Raw genomic sequence first — 27,147 nt, 5'->3', positions numbered from 1 at the left:
TAGCTGCAATGCCCCTCTGGGAAATATTCAAATTGTCTCTCCAGTAAAGGAGACAAACTCTAGCACAGCGCCACCTATTGGAAGTAGCGATCCTAAAAGTCACAAGTGGATTTTCGACAATCCTTTGCAATATGACTCAGGATATATAAGCCAGATCAGAATCCCAATTTGCAGACACGGTGTTTCGGGGTGCTTGCCCCTCGTCAGTGCAAAGTATGGGGGTGTCTGATCTGGCTCATGAGAAAGCTATGTGGGGACCACGGGGGAACACTATTCTCCTTAAGGAGACTTTGCAAGCCAGTCTGGCTGCCAGGTAAGGGGACTTATAGCTGCAATGCCCCTCTGGGAAATATTCAAATTGTCTCTCCAGTAAAGGAGACAAACTCTAGCACAGCGCCACCTATTGGAAGTAGCGATCCTAAAAGTCACAAGTGGATTTTCGACAATCCTTTGCAATATGACTCAGGATATATAAGCCAGATCAGAATCCCAATTTGCAGACACGGTGTTTCGGGGTGCTTGCCCCTCGTCAGTGCAAAGTATGGGGGTGTCTGATCTGGCTCATGAGAAAGCTATGTGGGGACCACGGGGGAACACTATTCTCCTTAAGGAGACTTTGCAAGCCAGTCTGGCTGTGATAATTCATAGTTTTGATGCCCTCAATGTGAATCTACAATTTTCAGAGTCATGAATATAAGGAAAACTCTTTAAATGAGAAGGTGTGTCCAAACTTTTGGTCTGTACTATATATATGTGTGTATATATATATATATATATGTATATATGTATATGTATACAGTATATATTTGGACATTTCTACCATGCAGTGCTCACTTCCAACACAAGGTGGCGTCCTGAACATCAAGCAGACAGCAGAATACTGGAGCTGTGTGTGCACTGTCAGTGGCAAATTAGGCCACTTTCCATCAGGATCAGTTCAGTTTTGATGCTGCTGAATTTCTGCACCACCTCCGCACCTTAATTTACCTGCAGTTTTTCATTGTGTTTTTATAGCTGCGTTTTTGTCTCTATTTCATTGTGTCATCCTTTAAATAAAGCTGCTTTGCTTTTGAAATTCCCTGGTGTTGACATCATTAGGTGTGGTTATATGCGGTTTTGGTGCATTTCCGCTGCGTACAAGCACCAAAACCGCGTGTGTATCCTTTACCAATGTTTTTTCCACATTTAATGCAAGTCTATTGGGAAATTCATCACTGACAAATGAGCGTTCCCGCAAGAGAAATTGACATGTTGCGAATTGGACTCACGCACTGCAGGTCAGGTTACATAGCATAAAAAAGAAGCGCAGTGGGAAGGAGATTTCTATTAATCCCATCCACTGTGCTTGTACTGTAAAATGCAGAAGAAGCGAAAATAGCTGTGTCCAGAACACGAGTAACATGGAGGCCAATGCTGTAATACAGAGCTATGTGGGGCTCATAAAGTATATTGGGGGCTATGTGAGGGCTCATGCTGTATTTAGGAGGCTATATGGGGCTTATAATTTTTAGGAGGCTATGTGGGGCTCATACTGTATTTAGAGGGACTATATGGGGACTCACCCTGTATATAGAAGGGCTATGTGGGGTCTCACACTGTATATAGGGGGCTATGTGGGGTCTCACACTGTATATAGGGGGCTATGTGGGGTCTCATACTGTACATAGGGGGCTATGTGGAGGCTCACACTGTATATAGGGCCTATGTGGGGATTCATACTGTATTTAGAGGGGCTATATGGGTGTTCACAAGCTACAGTGGGTACAGAAACTGTTCAGACCCCTTTAAATTTTTCACTCTTTGTTTCATTGCAGCCATTTGGTAAATTCAAATAAGTTTATTTTGTTCCCATTAGACTCTGCACCCCATTTTGAAGGAAAACAAAACAGAAATGTAGACATTTTTGCAAATTTATTAAACAAGAGAAACTGAAATATCACATAAGTATTCAGACCCTTTCCTCAGACACTCATATTTAAGTCACATACTGTCCATTTCCTTGTGATCCTCCTTGAGATGGTTCTACTCCTTCATTGGAGACCAGCTGTGTTTAATTCAAGTGATAGGACTTGATTTGGAAATCAAGTGGTCCTAACAAAGCTTCTCATGAGTAAGATCAGACACCCTATACTTTGCACTGACGAAGGGCAAGCACCCTGAAACACCGTGTCTGCAAATTGGGATTCTGATCTGGCATATATCCTAGTTATATGTAAAGGATTGTTAAAAATCCACATTTAACTTTTAGGATCGTTACTTCCAATAGGTGGCGCTGCGCTAGACTTTGTCTCCTGTCCTGGAGAGATAATTTGATTTGGAAAGGCACACACCTGTCTATATAAGACCTCACAGCTCACAGTGCATGTCACACCAAATGAGAATCATGAGGTCAAAGGAACTGCCCAAGGAGCTCAGAGACAGAATTGTGGCAAGGCACAGATCTGGCCAAGGTTACAAAAGAATTTCTGCACAGTGGCCTCCAGAATCCTTAAATGGAAGACGTTTGGGACCACCAGAACTCTTCCTAGACCTGGCCGTCCAGCCAAACTGAGCAATCGTGGGAGAAGAGCCTTGGTGAGAGAGGTAAAGAAGAACCCCAAGATCACTGTGGCTGAGCTCCAGATGCAGTAGGGAGATGGGAGAAAGTTCCACAAAGTCAACTATCACTGCAGCCCTCCACCAGTCGGACCTTTATGGCAGAGTGGCCCGTCGGAAGCCTCTCCTCAGTGCAAGACATATGAAAGCCCGCATAGAGTTTGCAAGAAAACACATGAAAGACTCCCAGAATATGAGAAATAAGATTCTCTGGTCTGATGAGACGAAGATAGAACTGTTTGGTCATAATTCTAAGCAGTATGTGTGGAGAAAACCAGGCACTGCTCATCACCTGCCCAATACAATACCAACAGTGAAACATGGTGGTGGCAGCATCATGCTCTGGGGGTGTTTTTCAGCTGCAGGGACAGGACAACTGGTTGCAATTGAAGGAAAGATGAATGCGGCCACGTACAGAGATATCCTGGAAGAAAACATCTTCCAGAGTGCTCTGGACCTCAGACTTAGCCGAAGGATCACCTTCCAACAAGACAATGACCCTAAGCACACAGCTAAAATAACAAAGGAGTGGCTTCAGAACAACTCTGTGACCATTCTTTACTGGCCCAGCCAGAGCCCTGACCTAAACCCAATTGAGCATCTCTGGAGAGACCTGAAAATGGCTGTCCACCAACGTTCACCATCCAACCTGACGGAAGTGGAGAGGTTCTGCAAGGAAGAAGGAAGAATGGCAGGGGATCCCCAAATCCAGGATCGCAAGAAGACTCATGGCTGTACTGGCTCAAAAGGAGGTTGCTTCAACTAAATACTGAGCAAAGGGTCTGTGTATGTATGTGTGTATGTTCGGGATTGGCATCTGCCCGTTGCAGCTACAGCCACAAAATTTTGCACACTCACATGTCTGGACCCAGAGAGCGTCATAGGCTATGTTGTGAGGTGAAATTTTAACCCCGCGCGTTCCAATTTACCAGTCAATTTTGCCCCTATCTACATAATCGGGAAAAAGTGAAACGAAAAGTGTATCCGCACCGTCATATTTACAATCACAAAATTTTGCACAGACACCTCATGTGACCCAGGGAACATCGTAGACTATGTTTTGACAGGAAAATTTAACCCCGCGTTTTACAGTTACACTCCAAAAAACATGCCTCCATTAATGTAAATGGAGCCTGGAACTACAGGTTATTAGTAGGAGCTGTGATTGGTTGCTATAGGAACAAAAGACATTCATAGTATAAGAAGCTTATATGTGAGGTAATAAGATGTCGGTGGGGAGACGGATAGAGAGAGACAGACAGAGAGACAGACAGAGAAACAGACAGGGAAAGATACAGAGAGATAGAGATAGACAGGGAAAGAGGCAGACAGAGACAAACGGTGAAAGAGACAGAGACAGATGGTGAAAGAGACAGACAGAGACAGACCTGGAAAGAGACAGACCTGGAAAGAGACAGATGGGGAAAGAGACAGATGGGGAAAGAGACAGATGGGGAAAGAGACAGACGGGGAAAGAGACAGGCAGACAGGGAAGGAGGAGACAGCCAGAGAGACAGACAAAGATAGATGGGGAAAGACACAGACCTTGATAGAGACAGACGGGGAAAGAGACAGAGAAATAGAGACAGACAAGGAAAGAGACAGAGACAGGCAGACAGGGAAAGAGACAGGGAGACAGATGGGGAAAGAGACAGGCCTGAAAAGAGACAGATGTGGAAAGAAACAGAGAGATAGAGACAGACAAAGAAAGAGACAGACAGACAGGCAGACGGGGAAAGAGACAGACGGGGAAAGAGATAGATGGGGAAAGAGACAGACAGGGAAAGAGACAGACAGAGACAGACGGGGAAAGAGACAGACGGAGAAAGAGACAGACCTGGAAAGAAGCAGACCTGGAAAGAAGCAGACCTGGAAAGAGGCAGACCTGGAAAGAGGCAGACCTGGAAAGAGGCAGACCTGGAAAGAGAAAGGCCTGGAAAGAGACACCTGAAAAGAGACAGATGGGGAAAGAGACAGACAGAGACAGACGGGGAAAGAGACAGACCTGGAAAGAGACAGACCTGGAAAGAGACAGACGGAGCACATTACTTGGCCAATTTAGTTAAATCTGTGTGGAATATCTGTGGTGTTGAAATATATGTTGTGAAATGCTTTTATTAGCTTAGTTTTTGCCTTTTAATAATTACATTTCTATCTATTTGTTTTGTGGTTTTTGTGTGCAGAATACATTTTTGTTAATACATTCTATTTTGTTAACAGCAGTTATTAACCCGGGCGAAGCCGGGTAGTACAGCTAGTATTAATATAAAATAATAATTTGAATTAATACGTTAAAGGGGTATTCTCATCTCCATTATCCTATCCCAATATGTAGTAGGTGTAATAATAATAATATTAGCAAATACTTCCAATTAGAAATGTAGTATAGTTCTGATATAGCCATGTCTCTTGCCTCATGTGCAGGGCATTACAGCTTAGGCATTGATGGTTACGACCACTTATATAGTGATAGTTAGTTTCTCATAGTCATAACCATGGATACCTGAGCAGCAATGCCCTGCATATGAGGTAAGAGACATGACTATATCAGGAGAACTATACTACATTTCTAATTGGAGGTATCTGCTAATATTATCATTATTTTGCCTACTACATATTGGGATAGGATCTTGGAGATGGGAATTCCCCTTTAATATTAATATTTAGCAGCATTATTTTCAGCCTGTTGGCTCGGCCCTCCATACTGGTGTCTTATGTGGCCCCTCAGGAAAACTAATAGCCTTCTCCAGCTCTAAACGGACAAAAAAGCTGAGCACTATAAAGACATTTCAGGCCATGTCCACATCACATTTTTAGCCTATACTTAGCATGTATGCCGGAATATGCTCTAAACGTACATGTGAGTCTTACCCACAGGGCTCTTTACCAGGTGATGGCTCAGAGTGTAAGAAATGTAATCAGGGCCTTACAGCTCCTGTCATTTTAAATCCTGACAATTATGGATTCTGTGGGATTCCAACTGGGTGTTCATCATTTTTCCCAAACACATAACACTACTTACTGAGCTTTTTATTTTTTTTCCAACAACCCCAAGAACAACTCCAACTAATTTCTTTTTTTGACTTGCTCTCTGAGGTCATGATGTAGCAGTGCCATACAGCGACCTTTGGCCACTCGACTTATGTCACAGTTAAAGTTGTCGTTTAGCCCCAGCCTTAACCTGTGACAATGTAGAGATGTAACCCAGGGTGCACATTGCTGAGAGGCAGTATGTATTTAAGGCACCCTCCCATTAGGGGAGGCGCCTAAGCAGCTTTCCCAGTTAGTCAATGTCCTCTCTGTATAGCTAGTTGTCATGTCCCATTACCCGTGTTAGTCACCTGTACCTAAATCTACCTTCCCATATCTATCTGTCCCTGCCGTGCCCACCATTCGTGTCCGTACCCACCTGTAACTCAGTCCGTCACTAGTCCTGTGGTCAGCTGCCACAGTCCCAGTCACTGCCCTAGGAATGGTACCTGGCGTTCGCCTCGCAGTGAGCACTTAGTTAAGCTCTTCCCACTAAAGGGTAAGCCTTGGTTTCCCCTCTGGTCCAGTGGGTCCACTAATCCCCCTCACTGTCCCTATATCAGCTGCAAGTGTTATACCAAGACACCCTGTATGAGTCTAAGAAAACTTTATTTCTTTACTTTATTAGTTTTTCAATTCTCATTTGGACTTATTTGTCACCTGCTTTTCTTAAGAATATCCATACCCCATGAGTAAATGACTTTAAGGTCATCCGGTGACTTGTAGTTCCACACATCAGCATCTCCCTGTATCTATTGTACAAGTGCTAAAACAGTGACCTGTGGCTTTCACATGTACCGAGTGAGCACAGACTGGCGGCTTTTATTAGCCGGGGGTTATTACGGAGAAATTGTCGGCTTCCGTGCCCAGATGAAGTGACCGGCCAGTGATTAGATCGATAGCTGTCATCTCTGTAATACAGGGGCTTCTCATCAGACAGGAAGCCTGTGCTCAGAGATAGGCAGCCACCAGTAATGGGATATTGATCACTGCCAGGGACAAGCAGTCTTACAACTAAACCTACTTGCCCCTGCTTCCCATCGGGGCCAGAGCAATTACTGGGGCCCCGGGCTCTGGGTAATCATGATGCCTTATTAATCTCATTTTCACCTTATGCCCAATGACGTCACCCAAGTCTGGGATAAAAAGTGTGAGGGACATTATTATATGCATATATTTTATATAGTAGGACCCCCCCCCCCAAACAGTACTCATCTATATATCACCTTATGTAGCTATGGAACACATTATGAGCTAGAAATCCCAAAAATCTGAATGACCGTACGTCCAATAGGAGAATGTAGGATGGGGTGCAGCTTAATAATGCACACAGTATCCAGATCAGAGAAAAAGGTATCCAGACCCAGCAGTAATAATGTTACTATATATATATATATATATATATATATATATATATATACACATATATATATATATACATACATATATATATATACACATATATATATATACATACATATATACATACATACATACATACATACATACACATACATATATATATATATATATATAAAACCACATCCAAAAATTTCATTAAAAAGTGGGTGGTCTTCTTAAAAAATATACTAGTAAGCTAATATATGGTGAAACTAAAGATCTGGTCCGGATTGAGGGGGTTGTCTTCGCACAGTAATGGTCTTTTGTAAAGAGGTTCTGCAGTGATAGGAATAATATTCCCATACAGACACAGTTTGCTTTTCTCTAAACCAAAAAATTCTAATTAGTAATCAAAAAAAAAACTGGAATTAGATCTGAAACATTTTGTGACCACCGGAAGTTTGTTGTTAATTAATATCCCAATTTTTCTCCACCTATATTAAAAGTCAGGATTATATATAAATGTATTACAACCAGCGGTCATTAAAACCATTTTGTTTATATTATCTACCTATAAAAAAAACCCAAAATATTATATATATATATATATATATATATATATATATATATATATATATAATATTTTTTATTTTTTTTATAGGTAGATAATATAAACAAAATGGTCTTAATGACCGCTGGTTGTAATAACTAAACTAATAACTAAACAATGAAATGGTTAAATAGGTATCCCATGTCTCTCTGGTTATCGAGAAACTAAAAGTCCCAGCACCAATAGGTAGAAGATTGACAAAAGTTTTACAAAAGTTTGTGAGCAACAAGTGATCTAATCATTCTTAAAAGATACTATTTTATATTATTTGGTTACATTTCTCAATGCATTTTTTTTCTGGCATTTTTCATGTTTTATGGATATGCTGGCTAGGCGCACACTGAGTTTTTTTTAGCTGAGTTTTTGGAGCTGAAACTTCAAATTTTTGAGTTTTGGAGGGGACTCTCTGCTCAGTTTCAAAAACTCCATGAAAAATGCAGTATTGGAATAATATGATACTCAGCGTATGCTGTTTGGGAAAAATGACACTGACCCAAGAAAATCACCAAAACACCTGAAGAAAACACTCAGTTTGTGGTGCATTTAATGTCATTGTATGATGATATGGCAGGAAAAAAAAATGTAAAAGCGAAGATAAACACAGGATTTTAGTGAAAATCATGGTGTGAAACAACCCTAAAGCCACAGAATAAGATCATCATCTTCTCCACCATCACTTCCCCAGTCTCACCTGCATCCTCCTCCCCTGTCTTACTTTCTTCAGAACTCTCACTTGGCTTCTTGTCCTTGGCTTGACTCAAGATGTCCACAATGGAGAAAGGTGTGTGGAGATGTTTCGGAGCAGAGTTCATTTTTTCGTCCCCACTGTCGCAGTTGAACATCCCCATAATGTTCCGATGTGTCCTATAGGGTGGCACCTGAAATTCCTCAGAAGGGTCTGTGTCTTGAAGGATTAGAAAATGTTCCTTTTTTTTGTAGGATGAGTCTGGAATGCGGCAGGATGATCTCAGTGTCTCCTCTGTGTGATGACCACTCTTTATGTGAGGTGCGAGCCTCTGGCTTAGTGGGCATCCCATAAAGGAGGAGACATTGCAGCCACGAGAAACAGAGGGGAGGAGAAGACACTAAACTGGAATGACAACAAGACAAGGGGAGGAGAGGAGAAGTCTATTTATCCTGGTACCCAGTCCATTTATTTGTCCTTGGTGTCCTACTATTGTGTTCTTTCATAGGCACAATTACCGTGCACTTACACTACCCCATCCTGTAATTCTGCGCTTTCATCTCCCATCTGCCCATCATCCCAATCATCTATTTAACTCCTCATCCATTTGGCCTCACTCTCCAAATTAGTATTGGTTGGTTAGTTATAATGTGAATTTCAAGGTAAAGATTAAAACAGACATTAACAGGTCATTGTTCCCCGGTTATAGATTGATGTGGATTCTAAATAATTCACAAAGAAAACAAAACACGAAACGTCCAGTGATTCTCATCAATCTTTACAGTGAGGGTAATGGATGGAGCGCTGCCAGAAACTAAGTGACAAATGGACACAATTTTTAAATGTTACTTTTCAGAACAATTTGAAACTTTGTATCAATATTGACACATAATGAAAATATTTTGCAGATGATCTGCAGCTTGTGTGTAATTGTTTATTGTTTCCTAGAGGTGAGTGAGTGGATTATCCACATGCAGATGAATGCACAAGATTGGCAGTCTGATATCGGCATACACGGTGTTGCTTAAAGGGGTTTTCCGGTTTCAGAAAACACCTGTCATTAGCTGCAAGTGTTTAAAAAAAATGTTCTTCACCGGTGATATAACCTGAAGCTCATGGCCCCAATGCAAAAGTGCCAATGGGGCCCCCAATTATTGCAAGTCTTTAAAGGGAACCTGTCACCAGTTTTTTGGCCTATAAGCCGCAGCCACCACCAATGGGCTCTTATATAGTGTGTCCACCCATATCATGTCCACCGCCATTAACTTGAGAACGACGGCAGCTATAGGCATAGAAGTGGTGTCTAGGTATAGTAAAGTATCCATGCGCTATACAATGAAACCACCTATAGCGCCACCTGGTGGAAAACAACAGAGTTAGCATTTTTATCTCGAAAACGAAACGAGATAGAGAAAAAAGTGAATTACAAAGTTGTAGGGCATCATCAATTCAATACGAATCGACACCTTGCATACAGAAATCCGGATTCGCTGTGGCTCGAGGGTCTCCGGACCCGGGGGTCGTGCGGCCACTCAATTGAAAGGGAGTATTTGCAGGGGAGTTGATGTATAGTTCGTGGCGCCAGCCATGGTGCACGGTAATTTGGGGAGTACCACTGCTGCTGTTGGGACTACCCGGGGTGATGAAGTGGGGCAGCAAGGTGTTATAACCCTCCACGGGTAGGGGGATGCCCAGGTGGCGCTATAGGTGGTTTCATTGCGTAGCACATGGTTACTTTACTATACCTAGACACCACTTCTATGCCTATAGCTGCCGCCGTTCTCAAGTTAATGGTGGTGGACACATTGTATACAGCATTCTAACATGCTGTATATAAAAGCCCAGGCCGCTGTATAGAACGTAAAAACAATTTATAATACTTACCTAAAGGTCGCTCTACGGTGGATTCTAGTCAGATAGGTGAAGATGGGTAACCTCGGGGAGATCAACATCCAACACCGCGGAGACACCATCAGGTGTTTCTCAACGCAGTGACACTAGAACAAGGCCCCCTGGGAAAATATGCAAAACATATGCATATATTCCCAGGGAGCCTTGTTTTAGTGTCACTGCGTTGAGAAACACGTGATGGTGTCTCCGCGGTGTTGGATGTTGATCTCCCCGAGGTCAACCATCCTTACCTATGTAGTCTTCTACTAGGCAATGCTCCCACTAGCCAGTTTCCTACTCCACATTGATGAGGGGCAAATACCCCGAAACAGCTGTCTGTGGATGGATCCCATGTTTTGGTATAGGCGGTTTCCTTGACTGGAGACTGCCCTTCCTGTGGTTGTTCCTTCCCAGATAAAGACCTGGCTAGTGTCCTGCCAGCGTTGAGAAACATGTGATGATGTCTCCGCGGCATTCTTGTTTTGCAGATTCTAGACAGATGGCCGTCTTCGTTCTCCGGTGCCGGCGCCTCCTCTTTCGGCCATCTTCGTCCTCCTTCTTAAGCCTCTGTGCATGACGTTGACGCGTCCACGTCCACCCCTCTCTCAATCAATGTTGCAACCCCTATGTGCCTGGTACTGAAATCCAGACGATTTTTTTTAAAAAATTGGGCTGCAATACCACAGACAGCCTGTGAACAGATGTGGCGCTGTTTTAGAAGGCAGCCATTTTTTTTTTAGAATCCTATAGCATGGTTTCCCAGCAGCTTAAAGCTCTTATAGCCACATTATCCACTCGTAAAATATTTTATTAAACATTCAAAATGATGTAAATTAATAAAGTAAATATTACTTATCCATCTGATTCCCTACTGCTCCTGTTCTCTTTGGAATGGCAGGACACATACTCGTATGATCATGCTCTAGTCTCGCTGCTCATTGTAGGGCAGGTAGGAGTAATGGGGCACTCTGCCCCCCTGTTCTTCGGACCAGTAAGGATCCCAGTAATTGGTGTAATTTAGCGCTCTGCACCCCTGTTCTTCAGACCAGTAAGGCTCCCGGTAATTGGTGTAATGGGGCGTTCCGCAGCCCTGTTCTTTGGACCAGTAAGGCACCCAGTAATTGGTGTAATGGGGCGTTCTGCACCCCTGTTCTTTGGACCAGTAAGGCTCCCAGTAATTGGTGTAATGGGGCGCTCCGAACCCCTGTTCTTCGGACCAGTAAGGCTCCCAGTAATTGGTGTAATGGGGCGTTCTGCACCCCTGTTCTTCAGACCAGTAAGGCACCCAGTAATTGGTGTAATGGGGCGCTCCGCACCCCTGTTCTTCGGACCAGTAAGGCACCCAGTAATTGGTGTAATGGGGCGCTCCGCACCCCTGTTCTTCGGACCAGTAAGGTTCCCAGTAATTGGTGTAATGGGGCGTTCCGCACCCCTGTTCTTTGGACCAGTAAAGCTCCCAGTAATTGGTGTAATGGGGCGCTCTGCACCCCTCTTCTTCAGACCAGTAAGGCTCCCAGTAATTGGTGTAATGGGGCGTTCCACGCCCGTTCTTTGGACCAGTAAGGCTCCCAGTAATTGGTGTAATGGGGCGTTCCGCACCCCTGTTCTTCGGACCAGTAAGGCTCCCAGTAATTGGTGTAATGGGGCGCTCCGCACCCCTGTTCTTCAGACCAGTAAGGCTCCCGGGAATTGGTGTAATGGGGCGCTCCGCACCCTTGTTCTTCGGACCAGTAAGGCTCCCAGTAAGTGGTGTAATGGGGCACTCTGCACCCCTGTTCTTCGGACCAGTAAGGCTCCTAGTAATTGTGTCAGATCCCATATCCTGTGGATGGATGATTAATACCCTTGGTGGGAGAACCCCTTTAAAACATCCTCCGACATGTCATGTTCTAGTGATCGGTGAGGGTCAAGGAGCACAGATCTCTACCAAGGTCGAGTCAAACGATGGCATAAGGTGACGCTTCCCTTTAAATCAAATATCCTATAAAAGCGACAGCTAAACTAATCATAGATGTAATATACGGCGGATAAGCCCTTACTTATGCAGCTATTGCTGTACTATATTCTTCTCCACCTGTACATTACTCCGTGTCTCCTGTTTTATCCAATTTTCCTCGTTTTGGTTAAAATGAAAGGTATTGGAATAAATTCCAGAGCTCCAATAATCTGGTACCTTTCCTGACCGAAAAGACACATCTTCCTGCACTTCATAAGGAAACCGTAAATTATGATATCATTTTTCCCCCTGTTCCATTATGAATTCTTATTTCATATTTCCCATCCATCATTAATATTCTGTGCCCGTACAGCCTTTAAATTGCTTTGATCCTGGGTGTGTATCACCCCCGACCTGTCCTGATGACTAGAGCAAGCTGAAATCAATACTCTCAGCGTGTGGCTTGGTCTGATAAGGGAGCGCGGCGCGGTTTGGCCTTCAAAGGTGCGGCTGGTCGGATTCATTATTAGACATAGACATCAAGCCCAGAAAGCGGCATTGTGCAGCTTGTACCTACAGAAAGGGGAATACGCAGCTTCCTAAAGCCTGAAATGTAAGTCAATTTGTAAGTCTGTAACCCCAAATTTAGACTTCACACTAACCCCATGGCCTTGTGGGAAATGGAGCAAAAATTAAAATCCATTGCTTCAAAAAACTAATTTATTGTACTGAGTGCACCCTTGGTGTGAATACGTGCATTGGTGCACCGATCCACCCACTTATTTAGATTTACTGCTATTCCTTCTATATTGATTGACACCGCTCGCTCTGTCTCCGTTATGTGATCGCTGTCCCTCTGCAGGAAAAAGCACACAAATCACTCTCCACTTCCAGATTATGGCCTCTAGTGTTCACTGGAACTGTCAACAGTTTAGAAATTATTCTGTATCCAATGCCAATGCAACAAAAAGGTTGTGAAGGTCTTGAGACAGCTCACTAGTTTTACCCATCATTAGGTGTTTCTTGTGTGGCACCTTGGTAATGAGACACCTTTCTATAGGCCATCAGTAGAGTCAGCTGATATTATTTTCCACTAAGTGGCAGGATTGCTTTCTAATTATTGATAGATATCAGCAGGTGTCATGACTTTCCATGACTTTTTGCACCTCTCTTTCTTCATGTGTTGAATACTTTTTCCCTGTATCATTTCTCATTATTACACATAACTTAATTTATGGAAATCTATGGATTGATTTCTTTGCCTGTGAGGATTGGATGGGTTGTTACTGATGTCTGGTGAAAAATGTAGGCCAATAGCACCTTTAGAAATATATTTACTTAGAAAATTGGTGACGTGTTCAATACTTATTTCATCCACAGTATATATTCACCAATAAAAATGTGAAGCAGGATCCTATTTTGTTGTTTGGCGATCGGTGTTGTCTTCGGCAGGAACGTTGCTCCATGCTGTGGAGCTAATCAATCGGCAATCGGTGATCTGGCTTCTCTGGTCTTACTTTGTCAGTTTCTTTTGGTAAAAGTTTCAAAAGAAAGAAGTGCTACTTTATTTTGCCTTTTAACAGCTGCTGCAGGCAGCACAATGAGGTCACAGCCGCTGCAGGCAGCACAATGAGGTCACAGCTGCTGCAGGCAGCACAATGACATCACAGCCGCTGCAGTCAGCACAATGAGGTCACAGCCGCTGCAGGCAGCACAATGAGGTCACAGCCGCTGCAGGCAGCACAATGAGGTCACAGCAGGTGCAGGCAGCACAATGAGGTCACAGCAGGTGCAGGCAGCACAATGAGGTCACAGACGGTGCAGGCAGCACAATGATGTCACAGCCAGTGCGGGCAGCACAATGATGTCACAGCAGGTGCAGGCAGCACAATGAGGTCACAGCAGGTGCAGGCAGCACAATGAGGTCACAGACGGTGCAGGCAGCACAATGATGTCACAGCCAGTGCGGGCAGCACAATGAGGTCACAGCAGGTGCAGGCAGCACAATGAGGTCACAGCAGGTGCAGGCAGCACAATGAGGTCACAGACGGTGCAGGCAGCACAATGATGTCACAGCCAGTGCGGGCAGCACAATGATGTCACAGCAGGTGCAGGCAGCACAATGATGTCACAGCAGGTGCAGGCAGCACAATGATGTCACAGCAGGTGCAGGCAGCACAATGATGTCACAGCAGGTGCAGGCAGCACAATGATGTCACAGCAGGTGCAGGCAGCACAATGATGTCACAGCAGGTGCAGGCAGCACAATGATGTCACAGCAGGTGCAGGCAGCATAATGATGTCACATCACAGCAGGTGCAGGCAGCACAATGACGTCACATCTGGTGCAGGCAACACAATGACGCCACAGCTGAAGCAGGCAACACAATGACGCCACAGCTGAAGCAGGCAACACAATGACGCCACAGCTGAAGCAGGCAACACAATGAGGTCATAGCCGGTGTAGGCAACACAATGACGTCACAGCCGGTACACGCAGCACAATGATGTCACTGTTTGGTTTTTTTCAGGAGTGGCCTAAAAGCGGTGTCCCGCAGGGCCTGGAGCCCATGCACTGCACACATAAACTTACATCCCATTCCTCTGAATCTTTGTCTTATTCCTTGAAGCCAATAGATTGTTTATTATTCATGCGGTTCCATTTTTTCTAGACATATTTTATGTATTTTTTATCAGGGACTCTCGCACATATTTATGAGTTATCTTTTTCACTAAATATTTGCACTTCTGGTGACTTTATCACTAACGAGGTCCAAGCGCTAAAACAAGCAGCTTCCATATCAGAACTACATTTCCCATGATGCCCCACTGCTACATACGTCATATGTGCGCGCGGCCCGGTTTAGCTAGGCGCCGCTGGTCATGGCGTCCTGGAGTAGCGGGGTCCGGGCGGTGCTGCTGGACGTCAGCGGGGTGCTGTATGACAGCGGCGGCTCCGCGGGGGGCTCCGCCATAACTGGCTCCCCTGAGGCCGTTAGCAGGTGAGCGGCGGGGCGTGGTTTGTAAGTGACTGGGCGGGGCTAGGGTCCGGCGAAGAGGCGTGGCTTATTTTCAGTTTGTCTCTGTCACGTGACCTGTATAGTCAAGTTCTTCCAATTCAGTCTTTTCAATTAGATCGGCGTCAATGTGATTCCCCAGCGATAGAAACTTTGCAATTCTTTACTCTGCTGAGATCCATAAAACATCAGAGCACAGAGGTTTACTATTCTCTGTAGTCAGTGCTGTATCCACATTGTATACTGTATCCCAGTGACGGTTTCTGGCAGTGTTTGCTGTCAGGTGGCAGCTATACTTAGTACATTGCTCTATATATAGAGGAGCTCGCACAGTCACAGAGCATTACAGATTTGTACTGGGCGGTGATACCTGCAAATGAACTTTCTGCTCAGTCCAGACTAATGTGACCACTGCAGCCGATCAAAAGCCACAGCAGTCACACATTGCTTACCACCTGACCTGTGATTGGCTGCAGTGTTCATGTGACGCCCCTGCACTAGTCAGGTCGCCCCAGCACACTATGTCTAGTGCAGGACTCAACCCCTATTGGTTCTGGGTTCCCATCCTGCAGTGCTGCCTCCACCAGCATCTAAAAATCCTAACCACACAGGCACACCAGTGGGCTGCTAAGCTGGAATAGGGCCGCCCACCTAGGGGTCAGGCAATTGGAGCTCCCAGGGGAGAAGCAGATTGGGTTGCAGACGGTGGTCTGTACCCGGAGGAGTCGGAGACCCGGTCTTGGGATATTGGGACTGGGAGCCTGGCTAGCCGAGGAGGACGTTCGGCAGCTGCAGTCCGATAGCCGGTCTGGGGCCGAAAGCACGTCGGGATACTGGACCCTAGGTCGGGGAGAGGCTTCAAGCAACCCGGCAATTAACCTGCGGAGGATAGGGCCTTTATGGACTGTTCCCACAAAGCTCAGAGATCGGGCCAGTAGCGCAACGAGGGGGATAGGGCTTTCCAAACAAGTGGCCCACTGAAATCCCAAGTGTGAGCTCCTGAGAGCACAACTCCTTCACACCAAAAAGTGGGGAGCGGGGCCCGGAAAGCTGCAAGCACCAGGTTCTGTGCACGGAGGCAGGCCACAGACCACCAGGCAGTGCTGCAGGGGACGGATACCCGGATGAGCTCCCCAAGAGGGCAGCGGCACCCAGAGACTTGGTTTACCACGTTGTCAGCATCTGCTTTCCTTCTGAGTACCTGATTAACCCGTGCTACCAGCGAGTCTGCGCTCCCCCTGCACTCCATCACAGCATTCAGTGTCCCGGGGCCTTTCCATACCCATGGAGGGTAACGTCATCTGGCTGCCCCACTCCATCACCCCGGGTACTCCCAACAGCAGCGGTGGTACTCCCTATTACCGCACACCATGGGTGGCGTCACAAACTACCTAACTCCCCTGTAAATAACCCACCATCACGTTTCGGAGTGACCCTGAGCCCCCGGGTCCACAGACCCTCAAGACGCCAGTAGCAACACCCGGAGCCGAGCGGTTCAACCGCTGCCGGGGCACTACACGTCCAAGACATACACATGCCTGTTCATACAAAACAGAAAGTATGGACACCAGCATGGGAGGGGGTAGGTGGTTGGTGTCGCACCCCATCGATCAGGCCCAGTACCAGTGCTGGTACTTGTCCTCCCTCCTATCTTTCCGGCCCCATAGGAGCCATGCAGTCTGCTGCTATTATCAGTACTCCATTCATAGGAGCCTGTGTGGACAGTGTGCAAATTTCAGAACTTGTACAGTCTAAGGGTACCTTCACACTTTAGCGATGCAGCAGCGATCCGACCAGCGATCTGACCTGGTCAGGATCGCTGCTGCATCGCTACATGGTCGCTGGTGAGCTGTCAAACAGGCAGATCTCACCAGCGACCAGTGACCAGCCCCCAGCCAGCAGCGACGTGCAAGCGACGCTGCGCTTGCACGGAGCCGGCGTCTGGAAGCTGCGGACACTGGTAACTAAGGTAAACATCGGGTATGGTTACCTGATGTTTACATTAGTTACCAGCGCACACCGCTTAGCTTTGCTCTCCTAGCTACAGTACACATCGGGTTAATTAACCCGATGTGTCCAGCAGCTACATGTGCAGAGAGCCGGAGCCGGCAGCACAGGCAGCGTGAGAGCTGCGGAGGCTGGTAACTAAGGTAAATATCGGGTAACCACCTTGGTTACCCGATGTTTATCTTGGTTACAGCTTACCGCAGCTGCCAGACGCCGGCTCCTGCTCCCTGCTAGCTTCCTTTGTCGCTCTCTCGCTGTCACACACAGCGATCTGTGTGTCACAGCGGGAGAGCGCCTTTGAAGAAAACGAACCAGGGCTGTGTGTAACGAGCAGCGATCTCGCAGCAGGGGCCAGATCGCTGCTCAGTGTCACACACAGCGAGATCGCTAATGAGGTCACTGCTGCGTCACAAAAAGCGTGACTCAGCAGCGATCTCGGCAGCGAGCTCGCTGTGTGTGAAGCACCCCTCAAGAAACCAGGTTTATCCCATCGGACTGGTCCGCCCCATAGGTGAGTATAGTAAAAGCCATTTTTAATGTTATGCAGAGTAGATTGGGGACATTTGCATAGTATTGTAGAATGCTGTATATAGGGGCTTACAGGTGGTGGTCGCCGCTTATAAGGGAAAAACCTGGTGACAGGTTGCCTTTAAAGAGTAACTAAACTTTCTTTTAAAAAAAAATTATTAGGTGATTTCTCCTCATTCATGTAAAAAAAAAAATGCATGTAAGTGTGTGTCACTAAGGGGTACTTTGCACGCTGCGACATCGCAGGCCGATTGTAGCGATGCCGAGCGCGATATTGTGTGATAGCTGCCGTAGCGAACATTATCGCTACGGCAGCTAAACATGCACTTACCTGCCCTGCGATGTCGCTCTGGCCGGCGACCCGCCTCCTTCCTAAGGGGGAGGGTTGTGCGGCGTCACAGCGACGTCACACGGCAGGCGGCCAATAGAAGCGGAGGGACGGAGATGAGCGTGACGTAAACATCCCGCCCACCTCCTTCCTTCCTCATTGCTGGTGGACGCAGGTAAGGAGATGTTCCTCGCTCCTGCGGCTTCATACACAGCGATGTGTGCTGCCGCAGGAACGGGGAACTACATCGTACCTGTCGCTGCAGCGAAATTATGAAAATGTCCGACGCTACACAGATCACCGATTTACGACGCTTTTGCGATCGTTTATCGGTGCATCTAGGCTTTACACGTTGCAACGTCGTTACCGGCGCCGGATGTGCGTCACTTTCGATTTGACCCCGACGACATCGCAGTAGCGATGTCGCAACGTGCAAGGTACCCCTTAGTCCAGGGATAAGCTGCTGCAGGAGATCGGTCTGATAAACAGGACACTCAGAGGTGGAGACAGGCGCTGACGCATCACTGCAATCATCTGTACTCCAAACGAGCACATACTGATACCATTTTTGTCTGAAAATAACACACTGCCTTATATTATTTTTGCCCCTAAAAAATGCGCTATGGCTTATTTTCAGGGTAGGGTTTATTCTCGGAGGCTTACTCCTAAAAAAATGCTGTCCCCCCACCCTTCCCAGAAGACTCATACTTACCAGACCCCGGACGTCGGCGTCGCTCCCACATCCTCCTGTGATCATCGGCGGGTCCTTGCCTAATTCTGTTCGATACTCACATACAACAGATTATACACACACACACACACACACACCCACACACACACACACACACACACACACACACACACACATATTACCAACTGCTTCCAGCTGGCGGAGGAACATCGGATGCAGTGCAGTGGAGTGCCAGGACCTGCGGTGGAACACATCGATACATTCCACCATAGGTCCTCGTGCTGCACTACATCCCAGGTTCCTCTGCTAGCCGGAGGCAGTCCTTATCGCCGAACGTGGTGAGTGCGTGTGTGTGTGACCAGATGTGTGTGGGTGTGCCCATCTGATGTGTGTGTGTGTGTGTGTGTGCGATCTGATGTGTGTGGGTGTGCCCATCTGATGGGTCTGTGTGTGTGTGTGTGGGTGTGCCGATCTGATGTGTGTGGGTGTGCCGATCTGATGGGTGTGTGTGTGGGTGTGCCGATCTGATGGGTGTGTGTGTGGGTGTGCCGATCTGATGTGTGTGGGTGTGCCCATCTGATGTGTGTGGTTGTGCGATCTGATGTGTGTGGGTGTGTGATCTGATGTGTGTGGGTGTGCGATCTGATGTATGTGGGTGTGCGATCTGATTTGTGTGGGTGTGCGATCTGATGTGTGTGGATGTGCGATCTGATGTATGTGGGTGTGCGATCTGATGTGTGTGCGATCTGATGTGTATAGGTGTGCGATCTGATGTGTGTGGGTGTGCAATTTGATGGGTGTGCGATCTGACGTGTGTGGGTGTGCGATCTGATGTGTATAGGTGTGTGATCTGATGTGTGTGGGTGTGCAATCTGATGGGTGTGCGATCTGATGTGTATAGGTGTGCGATCTGATGTGTGTGGGTGTGCGATCTGATTTGTGTGGGTGTGCGATCTGATGTGTGTGGGTGTGCGATCTGATGTGTGTGGGTGTGCGATCTGATGTGTATAGGTGTGCGATCTGATGTGTGTGGGTGTGCGATCTGATGTGTGTGGGTGTGCGATCTGATGTGTATAGGTGTGCGATCTGATGTGTGTGGGTGTGCAATCTGATGGGTGTGGGTGTGCGATCTGATGTATGTGGGTGTGCGATCTGATGGGTGTGGGTGTGCGATCTGATGTGTGTGGGTGTGCGATCTGATGGGTGTGGGTGTGCGATCTGATGGGTTTGGGTGTGCGATCTGATGTGTGTGGGTGTGCGATCTGATGGGTGTGGGTGTGCGATCTGATGTGTGTGGGTGTGCGATCTGATGGGTGTGGGTGTGCGATCTGATGTATGTGGGTGTGCGATCTGATGTGTGTGGGTGTGCGATCTGATGGGTGTGTGCGATCTGATGGGTGTATGTGCGTTCCACTGCAGGTCCTCCCGTTCGCGGTCTGGTGAGTATGATTTCAGGGTCTTCTCTCTTCTTTCTTTTCTCTTTTGGGGTCTCTGCTTTCTATAGTGAAGTGTTCTGCAGTATCTTTATCTTTTTTAGCTGCATGGACACTTCATTATTGGACTGCGACGAGGGCTTATTTATTTTTCACGGTAGGACTTATATTTAAGCCTTACGCCGAAAATGCAGAAAATTCCTGCTAAGTCTTATTTTCAGAGAAGACTATCAGTCCAGATTATGGCAGGCAAATACACTGTGGATAAGTCGGGGTTTTGAAGACATTTAAATACATTTTATACAGCAATAAAGACAAATTCTCGAATACACTGTGCAGAATTATTAGGCAAATGAGTATTTTGATCACATGATAATTTTTATACATGTTGTCCTACTCCAAGCTGTATAGGCTGAGAGCCAACTACCAATTAAGTAAATCAGGTGATGTGCATCTCTGTAATGAGGAGGGGTGCGGTGTAATGACATCAACACCCTATATAAGGTGTGCTTAATTATTAGGCAACTTCCTTTCCTTTGGCAAAATGGGTCAGAAGAGAGATTTGACGGGCTCTGAAAAGTCCAAAATTGTGAGATGTCTTGCAGAGGGATGCAGCAGTCTTGAAATTGCCAAACTTGTGAAGCGTGATCACCAAACAATCAAACGTTTCATGGCAAATAGCCAACAGGGTCGCAAGAAGCGTGTTGGGCAAAAAAGGCACAAAATAACTGCCCATGAATTGAGGAAAATCAAGCGTGAAGCTGCCAAGATGCCATTTGCCACCAGTTTGGCCATATTTCAGAGCTGCAACGTTACTGGAGTATCAAAAAGCACAAGGTGTGCCATACTCAGGGACATGGCCAAGGTAAGGAAGGAAGAAAAACAACCACCTTTAAACAAGAAACATAAGATAAAACGTCAAGACTTGGCCAAGAAATATCTTAAGACTGATCTTTCAAAAGTTTTATGGACTGATGAAATGAGAGTGACTCTTGATGGGCCAGATGCTGGATCAGTAAAGGGCAGATAGCTCCACTCCGACTCAGACGCCAGCAAGGTGGAGGTGGGGTACTGGTATGGGCTGGTATCATCAAAGATGAACTTGTGGGACCTTTTCGGGTTGAGGATGGAGTGAAGCTTAACTCCCAGACTTACTGCCAGTTTCTGGAAGACAACTTCTTCAAGCAGTGGTACAGGAAGAAGTCGGTATCGTTCAAGAAAAACATGATTTTCATGCAGGACAATGCTCCATCACATGCATCCAACTACTCCACAGCGTGGCTGGCCAGTAAAGGTCTAAAAGATGAAAAAATAATGACATGGCCCCCTTGTTCACCTGATCTGAACCCCATAGAGAACCTGTGGTCCCTCAAAATGTGAGATCTACAGGGAAGGAAAACAGTACACCTCTCGGAACAGTGTCTGGAGGCTGTGGTGGCTGCTGCACGCAATGTTGATCGTAAACAGATCAAGCAATGACAGAATGTATGGATGGTAGGCTGTTGAGTGTCATCATAAAGAAAGGTGGCTATATTGGTCACTAATTTTTTTGGGGTTTTGTTTTTACATGTCAGAAATGTTTATTTCTATATTTTGTGCAGTTATATTGGTTTACCTGGTGAAAATAAACAAGTGAGATGGGAATATATTTGGTTTTTATTAAGTTGCCTAATAATTCGGCACAGTAATAGTCACCTGCACAAACAGATATCCTCCTAAGATAGCCAAATCTAAAAAAAAACCCACTCCAACTTCCAAAAATATTAAGCTTTGATATTTATGAGTCTTTTGGGTTGATTGAGAACATAGTTGTTGATCGATAATAAAAAACAATTCTCTAAAATACAACTTGCCTAATAATTCTGCACACGGTGTAAAGCGATTTCCAAAATATTATAACTTTCCATACTGGACAAAATGAGAAAAAAAAAAAAAGTTTAGTTACTCTTCAAAACGTACATGTGCTTGTAGTCCTTTGTTTACCTCGTTGTCTTGGAACTTTGTAGTGACAAGTGTATTGAATGAATGTTTTCATTGGGAAGTGTGTCCGATCGATAGAGACCAGGAGGGGGTGACATTCTTCTCCGCTCCCCCCTCGCATGTGAATAGCGGGCTGGGCGGACGTTTACAGCGTATTATTGGAGATCTGCACACAACTTCTGTCTGAAGAACCTGCAATAAAGTTGTGAGCGTGACAGAAGAAGTGAGCATCTGCTGGCGGGTGTCCGCGGGGTCTCCCACCGGGCAGAACAAGGCACTGGTACCGCCAAGCATGTGCCCATAGAGAGCCCATAAAATGATCCCGCACTGTGGGAGGCGTCTGCCCGGGGAGCCCGGCTCGGAATTTATAGCTATTTGCCTTTTAAAATGTTCAGTCTTTTTAGAGGTTTTTAGTTCAATTACACTTACAACGTAATGACGTTATATGGCGGTATATGGCGGTGTATGGCGGTATATCACCGGAGAAGAAGCTGCACACACACAAAAGCTGGACTTATTCTGGTGAGTACATCAGCGTGCACTCCAAATGCTGCATCTTAGCCTTTCCTAGGGATTAAACTTTAATGGAAAGCTGACGGATGACATCTATTCACCTACATGTGCGAGTTTGAGCTCAAATTAGAAGATGTCTCCATTTTTTCTTGTTGCTGATAATTGTTCACAAAAAATGTACATGTGAAAAAGTGCATTGATTATAATGTGACTGCTATCAAAAGGGGAAAAATAATGAAAAACACATGGAACAAAAATACTGATAGGGCCATATGTACCGGGTAGTGATGAGCGAGCACTATAATGCTCGAATGCTCAGTACTCGTAACTAGTGATGAGCGGGCACTATCATGCTCGAGTGCTCAGTACTCGTAACTAGTGATGAGCGGGCACTACAATGCTCGGGTGCTTAGTACTCGTAACTAGTGATGAGCGGGCACTACCGTGCTCGGGTGCTCAGTACTCGTAACTAGTGATGAGCGGGCACTACCATGCTCGGGTGCTCAGTACTCGTAACTAGTGATGAGTGAGCACTACCATGCTCGGGTGCTCAGTACTCGTAACTAGTGATGAGCGAGCACTACCATGCTCGGGTGCTCAGTACTCGTAACTAGTGATGAGCAAGCACTACCATGCTCAGGTGCTCGGTACTCGTAACTAGTGATGAGTGAACACTATCATGCTCAGGTGCTCAGTACTCGTAACTAGTGATGAGCGGGCACTACCATGCTTGGGTGCTCAGTACTCGTAACTAGTGATGAGCGAGCACTACCATGCTCGGGTGCTCAGTACTCGTAACTAGTGATGAGTGGGCACTACCATGCTCAGGTGCTCAGTACTCTTAACTAGTGATGAGTGGGCACTACCATGCTCGGGTGCTCGGTACTCGTAACTAGTGATGAGTGGGCACTACCATGCTCAGGTGCTCAGTACTCGTAATGAGTAGTTGGATGCTCAGATGGGTGCGACTCGTGTACCTGAGTATAACTAGTTACGAGTACTAAGCACCCGAGCATGGTAGTGCCCGCTCATCACTAGTTACGAGTACTAAGCACCCGAGCATTGTAGTGCCCGCTCATCACTAGTTACGAGTACTAAGCACCCGAGCATGGTAGTGCCCGCTCATCACTAGTTACAAGTACTGAGCACCCGAGCATTGTAGTGCCCGCTCATCACTAGTTACAAGTACCGAGCACCTGAGCATGGTAGTGCCCTCTCATCACTAGTTACGAGTACTAAGCACCCGAGCATTGTAGTGCCCGCTCATCACTAGTTACGAGTACTAAGCACCCGAGCATGGTAGTGCCCGCTCATCACTAGTTACAAGTACTGAGCACCCGAGCATGGTAGTGCCCGCTCATCACTAGTTACGAGTACTAAGCACCCGAGCATGGTAGTGCCCGCTCATCACTAGTTACAAGTACTGAGCACCCGAGCATTGTAGTGCCCGCTCATCACTAGTTACGAGTACTAAGCACCCGAGCATTGTAGTGCCCGCTCATCACTAGTTACAAGTACTAAGCACCCGAGCATGGTAGTGCTCACTCATCACTAGTTTCGAGTATATTACATAGATTACATATAATTACATATATTACTAATAGCTGGTATTACATTTATGAAGGCAAATCTGGATGAAAATCCACAGTCCATGCGGCAGGTTTGCATTTACCCTAAGCGCCATTCTTTCAGTCCCAAGAAGTGGCTCGCTGTGTACTCGGATGGCCGTCTGCTTCTTCTAAGGATGTTAGAACATAAATGATTATCCATTCGTTATTTGGGGAAAAGACTTAACATAGAAGGAGCAGAATGAGACGTTGCGTTTCTTTTATAGTAACCATACCGGGCAGGAATGTCGCTTTCGTGATCCTCTAAGATACAACTTCTTTTGCCTTATTACAATATGTGTGATTGTTACTGATGAGTCCATGGCGTGTGTAATGAGGGGACAGATGCCCTGATCACACTCCAGATTCCAGCCCTCAGCCGATTAATGATTAAACAGCACACGGGCATCTACGCAGGTAATTGTTCTACCAACACAGATGTTTTGTGGAAGTCGTAAAAGATCAGAAGACCTGATTGTCTGCGGGAATTAGGATCACATTAACCTCCTGCCGAGCGGCGTTACACTGCAGATAATGAGCAGGAAGGCGGCCTGGAGGTGAGGCTGGGGTACCAAAGTGTGCACGGGTTTTATTGCTCCCCCTCTTTATTGACACGTGTCCATTTACAGAAATTCTAATTTAATTTTGGAAAGTGAACGCTTGCAATGTACAATACAGACGCCCAAACACAAGCGTTATTATAGATCGTGAATGATCCCCTCTGGGTAGAATTATTAGTTTTTTTTTTGTCTGTATTGGCGTAGGAATATTTTTGGGCTACACCTCACGCACACAAATATTACATTTCCCTACACTTTCATTGTAAGGAGTAGGGAAAGGCAGAACCGGACTGTAAAAGCGCAGATCCACATGGGATCAAAAGTACCCGAGCACTGGCCCCGTTCTCAGGGAACTCCGAGTAACAATCCAGGTTCATCAACTAGGGTAATTAAAGAAAAATAAAGAAAAAAAGGGAACGCAGGTGCATTGTGCTTACCGAGTGTCTTGTGCTTGTGAGGCTGTACACTGATTCCGGGTCCACTCACACTACTTCTGGGCCCGCTCATTATCCTTCATGCATATGCACTGCTTACCCCACCCACCACTAGTCCTGATTGGTTGCAGTCAGATGCGCCCCCACCCTGTGTGACAATGTCTGGGCTGCTTTCAATCAAAGATTGTCATGACCATGCTCTGCAGGCCCGTCGTCCTACAGAGCCAGTGTCTCACCTTGCTCTGCTGGCCGGCCCCCTGCACAGTTGGCTTACCCCTTGCGATCCCTTCTGGGTTTTCAGCCTCAGACCATGGGGGAGGGATCATTCTAACCTCAATTTGGACCTTCCTCCACTTTATAGCAGAGCTGACCCTGCTGTTGCACTGCCAGTGTTATTTCCGGCTTGGCTTTGGTTAGTGCTCGGCTAGTGCTCTGCTTGTGTCTTCCCTGATCCTGTCCCGCTATCGTTCCCCTCCTCCAGTCCTCCTGACTGCCTTCCTTCGCCCATGTCTGATTTCCCTGACCTCCCTGTGACTCCCTCCGTCTCACCTCCTTGTCTCCACCTGTCCCGATGTATTGCCCAACTCCCTCCATAGACCCCCAGCTGTATTACCCTCCTCCTTTCTTTCCCATTTCTGTTGTCCGTTCTCTTCCCTACCCCCTGACTGACTTCCTTGGTTTACTGGTCATGGCTTGTTCTGTTTCTGTCTCTGTTTCCCCTTTTGTCCTGACGCTACCTCTCTGTGCATTGACCTCGGCCTGTTTTGATTACTCTAAGCTGGGTTCTGCTCCTCCTAGGGTTTATGCTAGTGTATCTTGTTTAGATGTACTTAAGCGACACCTGTTGGTTTAGTTGCTAACTGCACCAAGTGTCTTTTCACAAAGATGCTGCCTGTGTGTCTATATTAGTGTAAAAATAAATACAAAAATTGGCATAGGGTCCCCCCATATTATAACAAGCACAGATAAAGCATACGGCTACAAGATGCAGCCCCCAGCTGTGTGCTTATCTTGGCTGTGTATCATAAATAGTGGAAACACATGCATCTCTTTTTAAAATGAAATTATTTTTAAAAAACTGCGTTCGACACCCCTGATCAACTTTGATACCCAGCCACAATAAAGCCTGACAACTCCGGGCTGGTATTCTCAGGTTGGGGAGATCCAAAATCCTTTCTTTAAAATACAATACAAAAAAAACACCCTTTCACCCCTTTATTAATCCCTAAAACACCCAGGTCCAATGTAATCCAAATGAGGTTCCATTAAGATTCCAATTCTTCTACATTACAGAAGGCACAGTGCGCCGCTACAGAACATGACCTCATGCTGTGAGCTTCAGGGAGAGACTGAGCCACAGTGTTGAGCGATGACGTCACTCAGTTTATTTGCGGTTACAGTTGGAGGTTCCCGTGGTCCTCCACTTGTGACCGCAGATAACCTGATCTCATGTGACTTCACTGAACTGAATGCCCTCACCTCAAGTGAGGTCACTGAGGTCATAGACCTTCACCTCCTGGCAGAAAATTGAGCTTTTTTTTGCCAAGAGATGCAGATTTTGTGCTGAAATTTCGACACCATATTACTGCACCCAATCTACACCTCCTGGCAAAAAAACGCAACAAAACACCATGCAGTTTTGATGCGATAGTGATGCGATTTTTTTTGCCAGGAGGTGTAGCTTAAGTGCAAGAATATGGTATAAAAATTTTCAGCACCAAATCTGGATTTTTTGGTCAAAAACGGTTTTGACGCCGTTTCGGTGCAGTTTTCTGAAATCTGAATGAGGTTTTATTGTAGCGCCTGATCCCGGTGCGGTGCCCCCCCCCTGCTCTAATGCCTAGGCGAGGGCGCTGTTCTCTTCACCTGCCCAGCGTACCCATGCGCCCTGTCCCTGCCCCGGGGCCTGCCGCAGCTCCCTCCTGATTCAAGGTCACACGCAGGTCTTCTGGAAGTGCCCAA

The 27,147-nt window shown here is 46.2% G+C and overlaps 2 protein-coding genes across 3 annotated transcripts in view; one reads left to right on the top strand and one right to left on the bottom strand.

Moving 5' to 3' along the window:
- Positions 1-15,087, bottom strand: part of NKX1-2 (NK1 homeobox 2) — a 30,371-nt gene extending 15,284 nt beyond the window's left edge. The window contains exon 1 of one of the 2 annotated variants that reach the window (XR_012754214.1): positions 14,928-15,087. Coding sequence is in view for 1 of the 2 variants with exons in the window: in XM_075348509.1 (XP_075204624.1) it covers positions 8,268-8,424 (157 nt within the window). In the remaining variant the exon portion in view is untranslated. Of the gene's footprint in view, positions 1-8,267; positions 8,542-14,927 lie in introns of those variants that run through there. The other variant, XM_075348509.1, reaches the window with a different exon arrangement.
- Positions 14,938-27,147, top strand: part of LHPP (phospholysine phosphohistidine inorganic pyrophosphate phosphatase) — a 33,875-nt gene continuing 21,665 nt past the window's right edge. Inside the window, exon 1 of the mRNA XM_075348508.1 lies at positions 14,938-15,089. Within this exon, the coding sequence (XP_075204623.1) occupies positions 14,971-15,089 (119 nt within the window). The 5' untranslated portion in view covers positions 14,938-14,970. The remainder of the gene's footprint in view (positions 15,090-27,147) is intronic.

This window comes from Anomaloglossus baeobatrachus, chromosome 5 (assembly GCF_048569485.1).
Source record: "Anomaloglossus baeobatrachus isolate aAnoBae1 chromosome 5, aAnoBae1.hap1, whole genome shotgun sequence".
Lineage (NCBI taxonomy): Eukaryota > Metazoa > Chordata > Amphibia > Anura > Aromobatidae > Anomaloglossus > Anomaloglossus baeobatrachus.
This window is presented reverse-complemented; position numbering and strand designations above follow the sequence as displayed.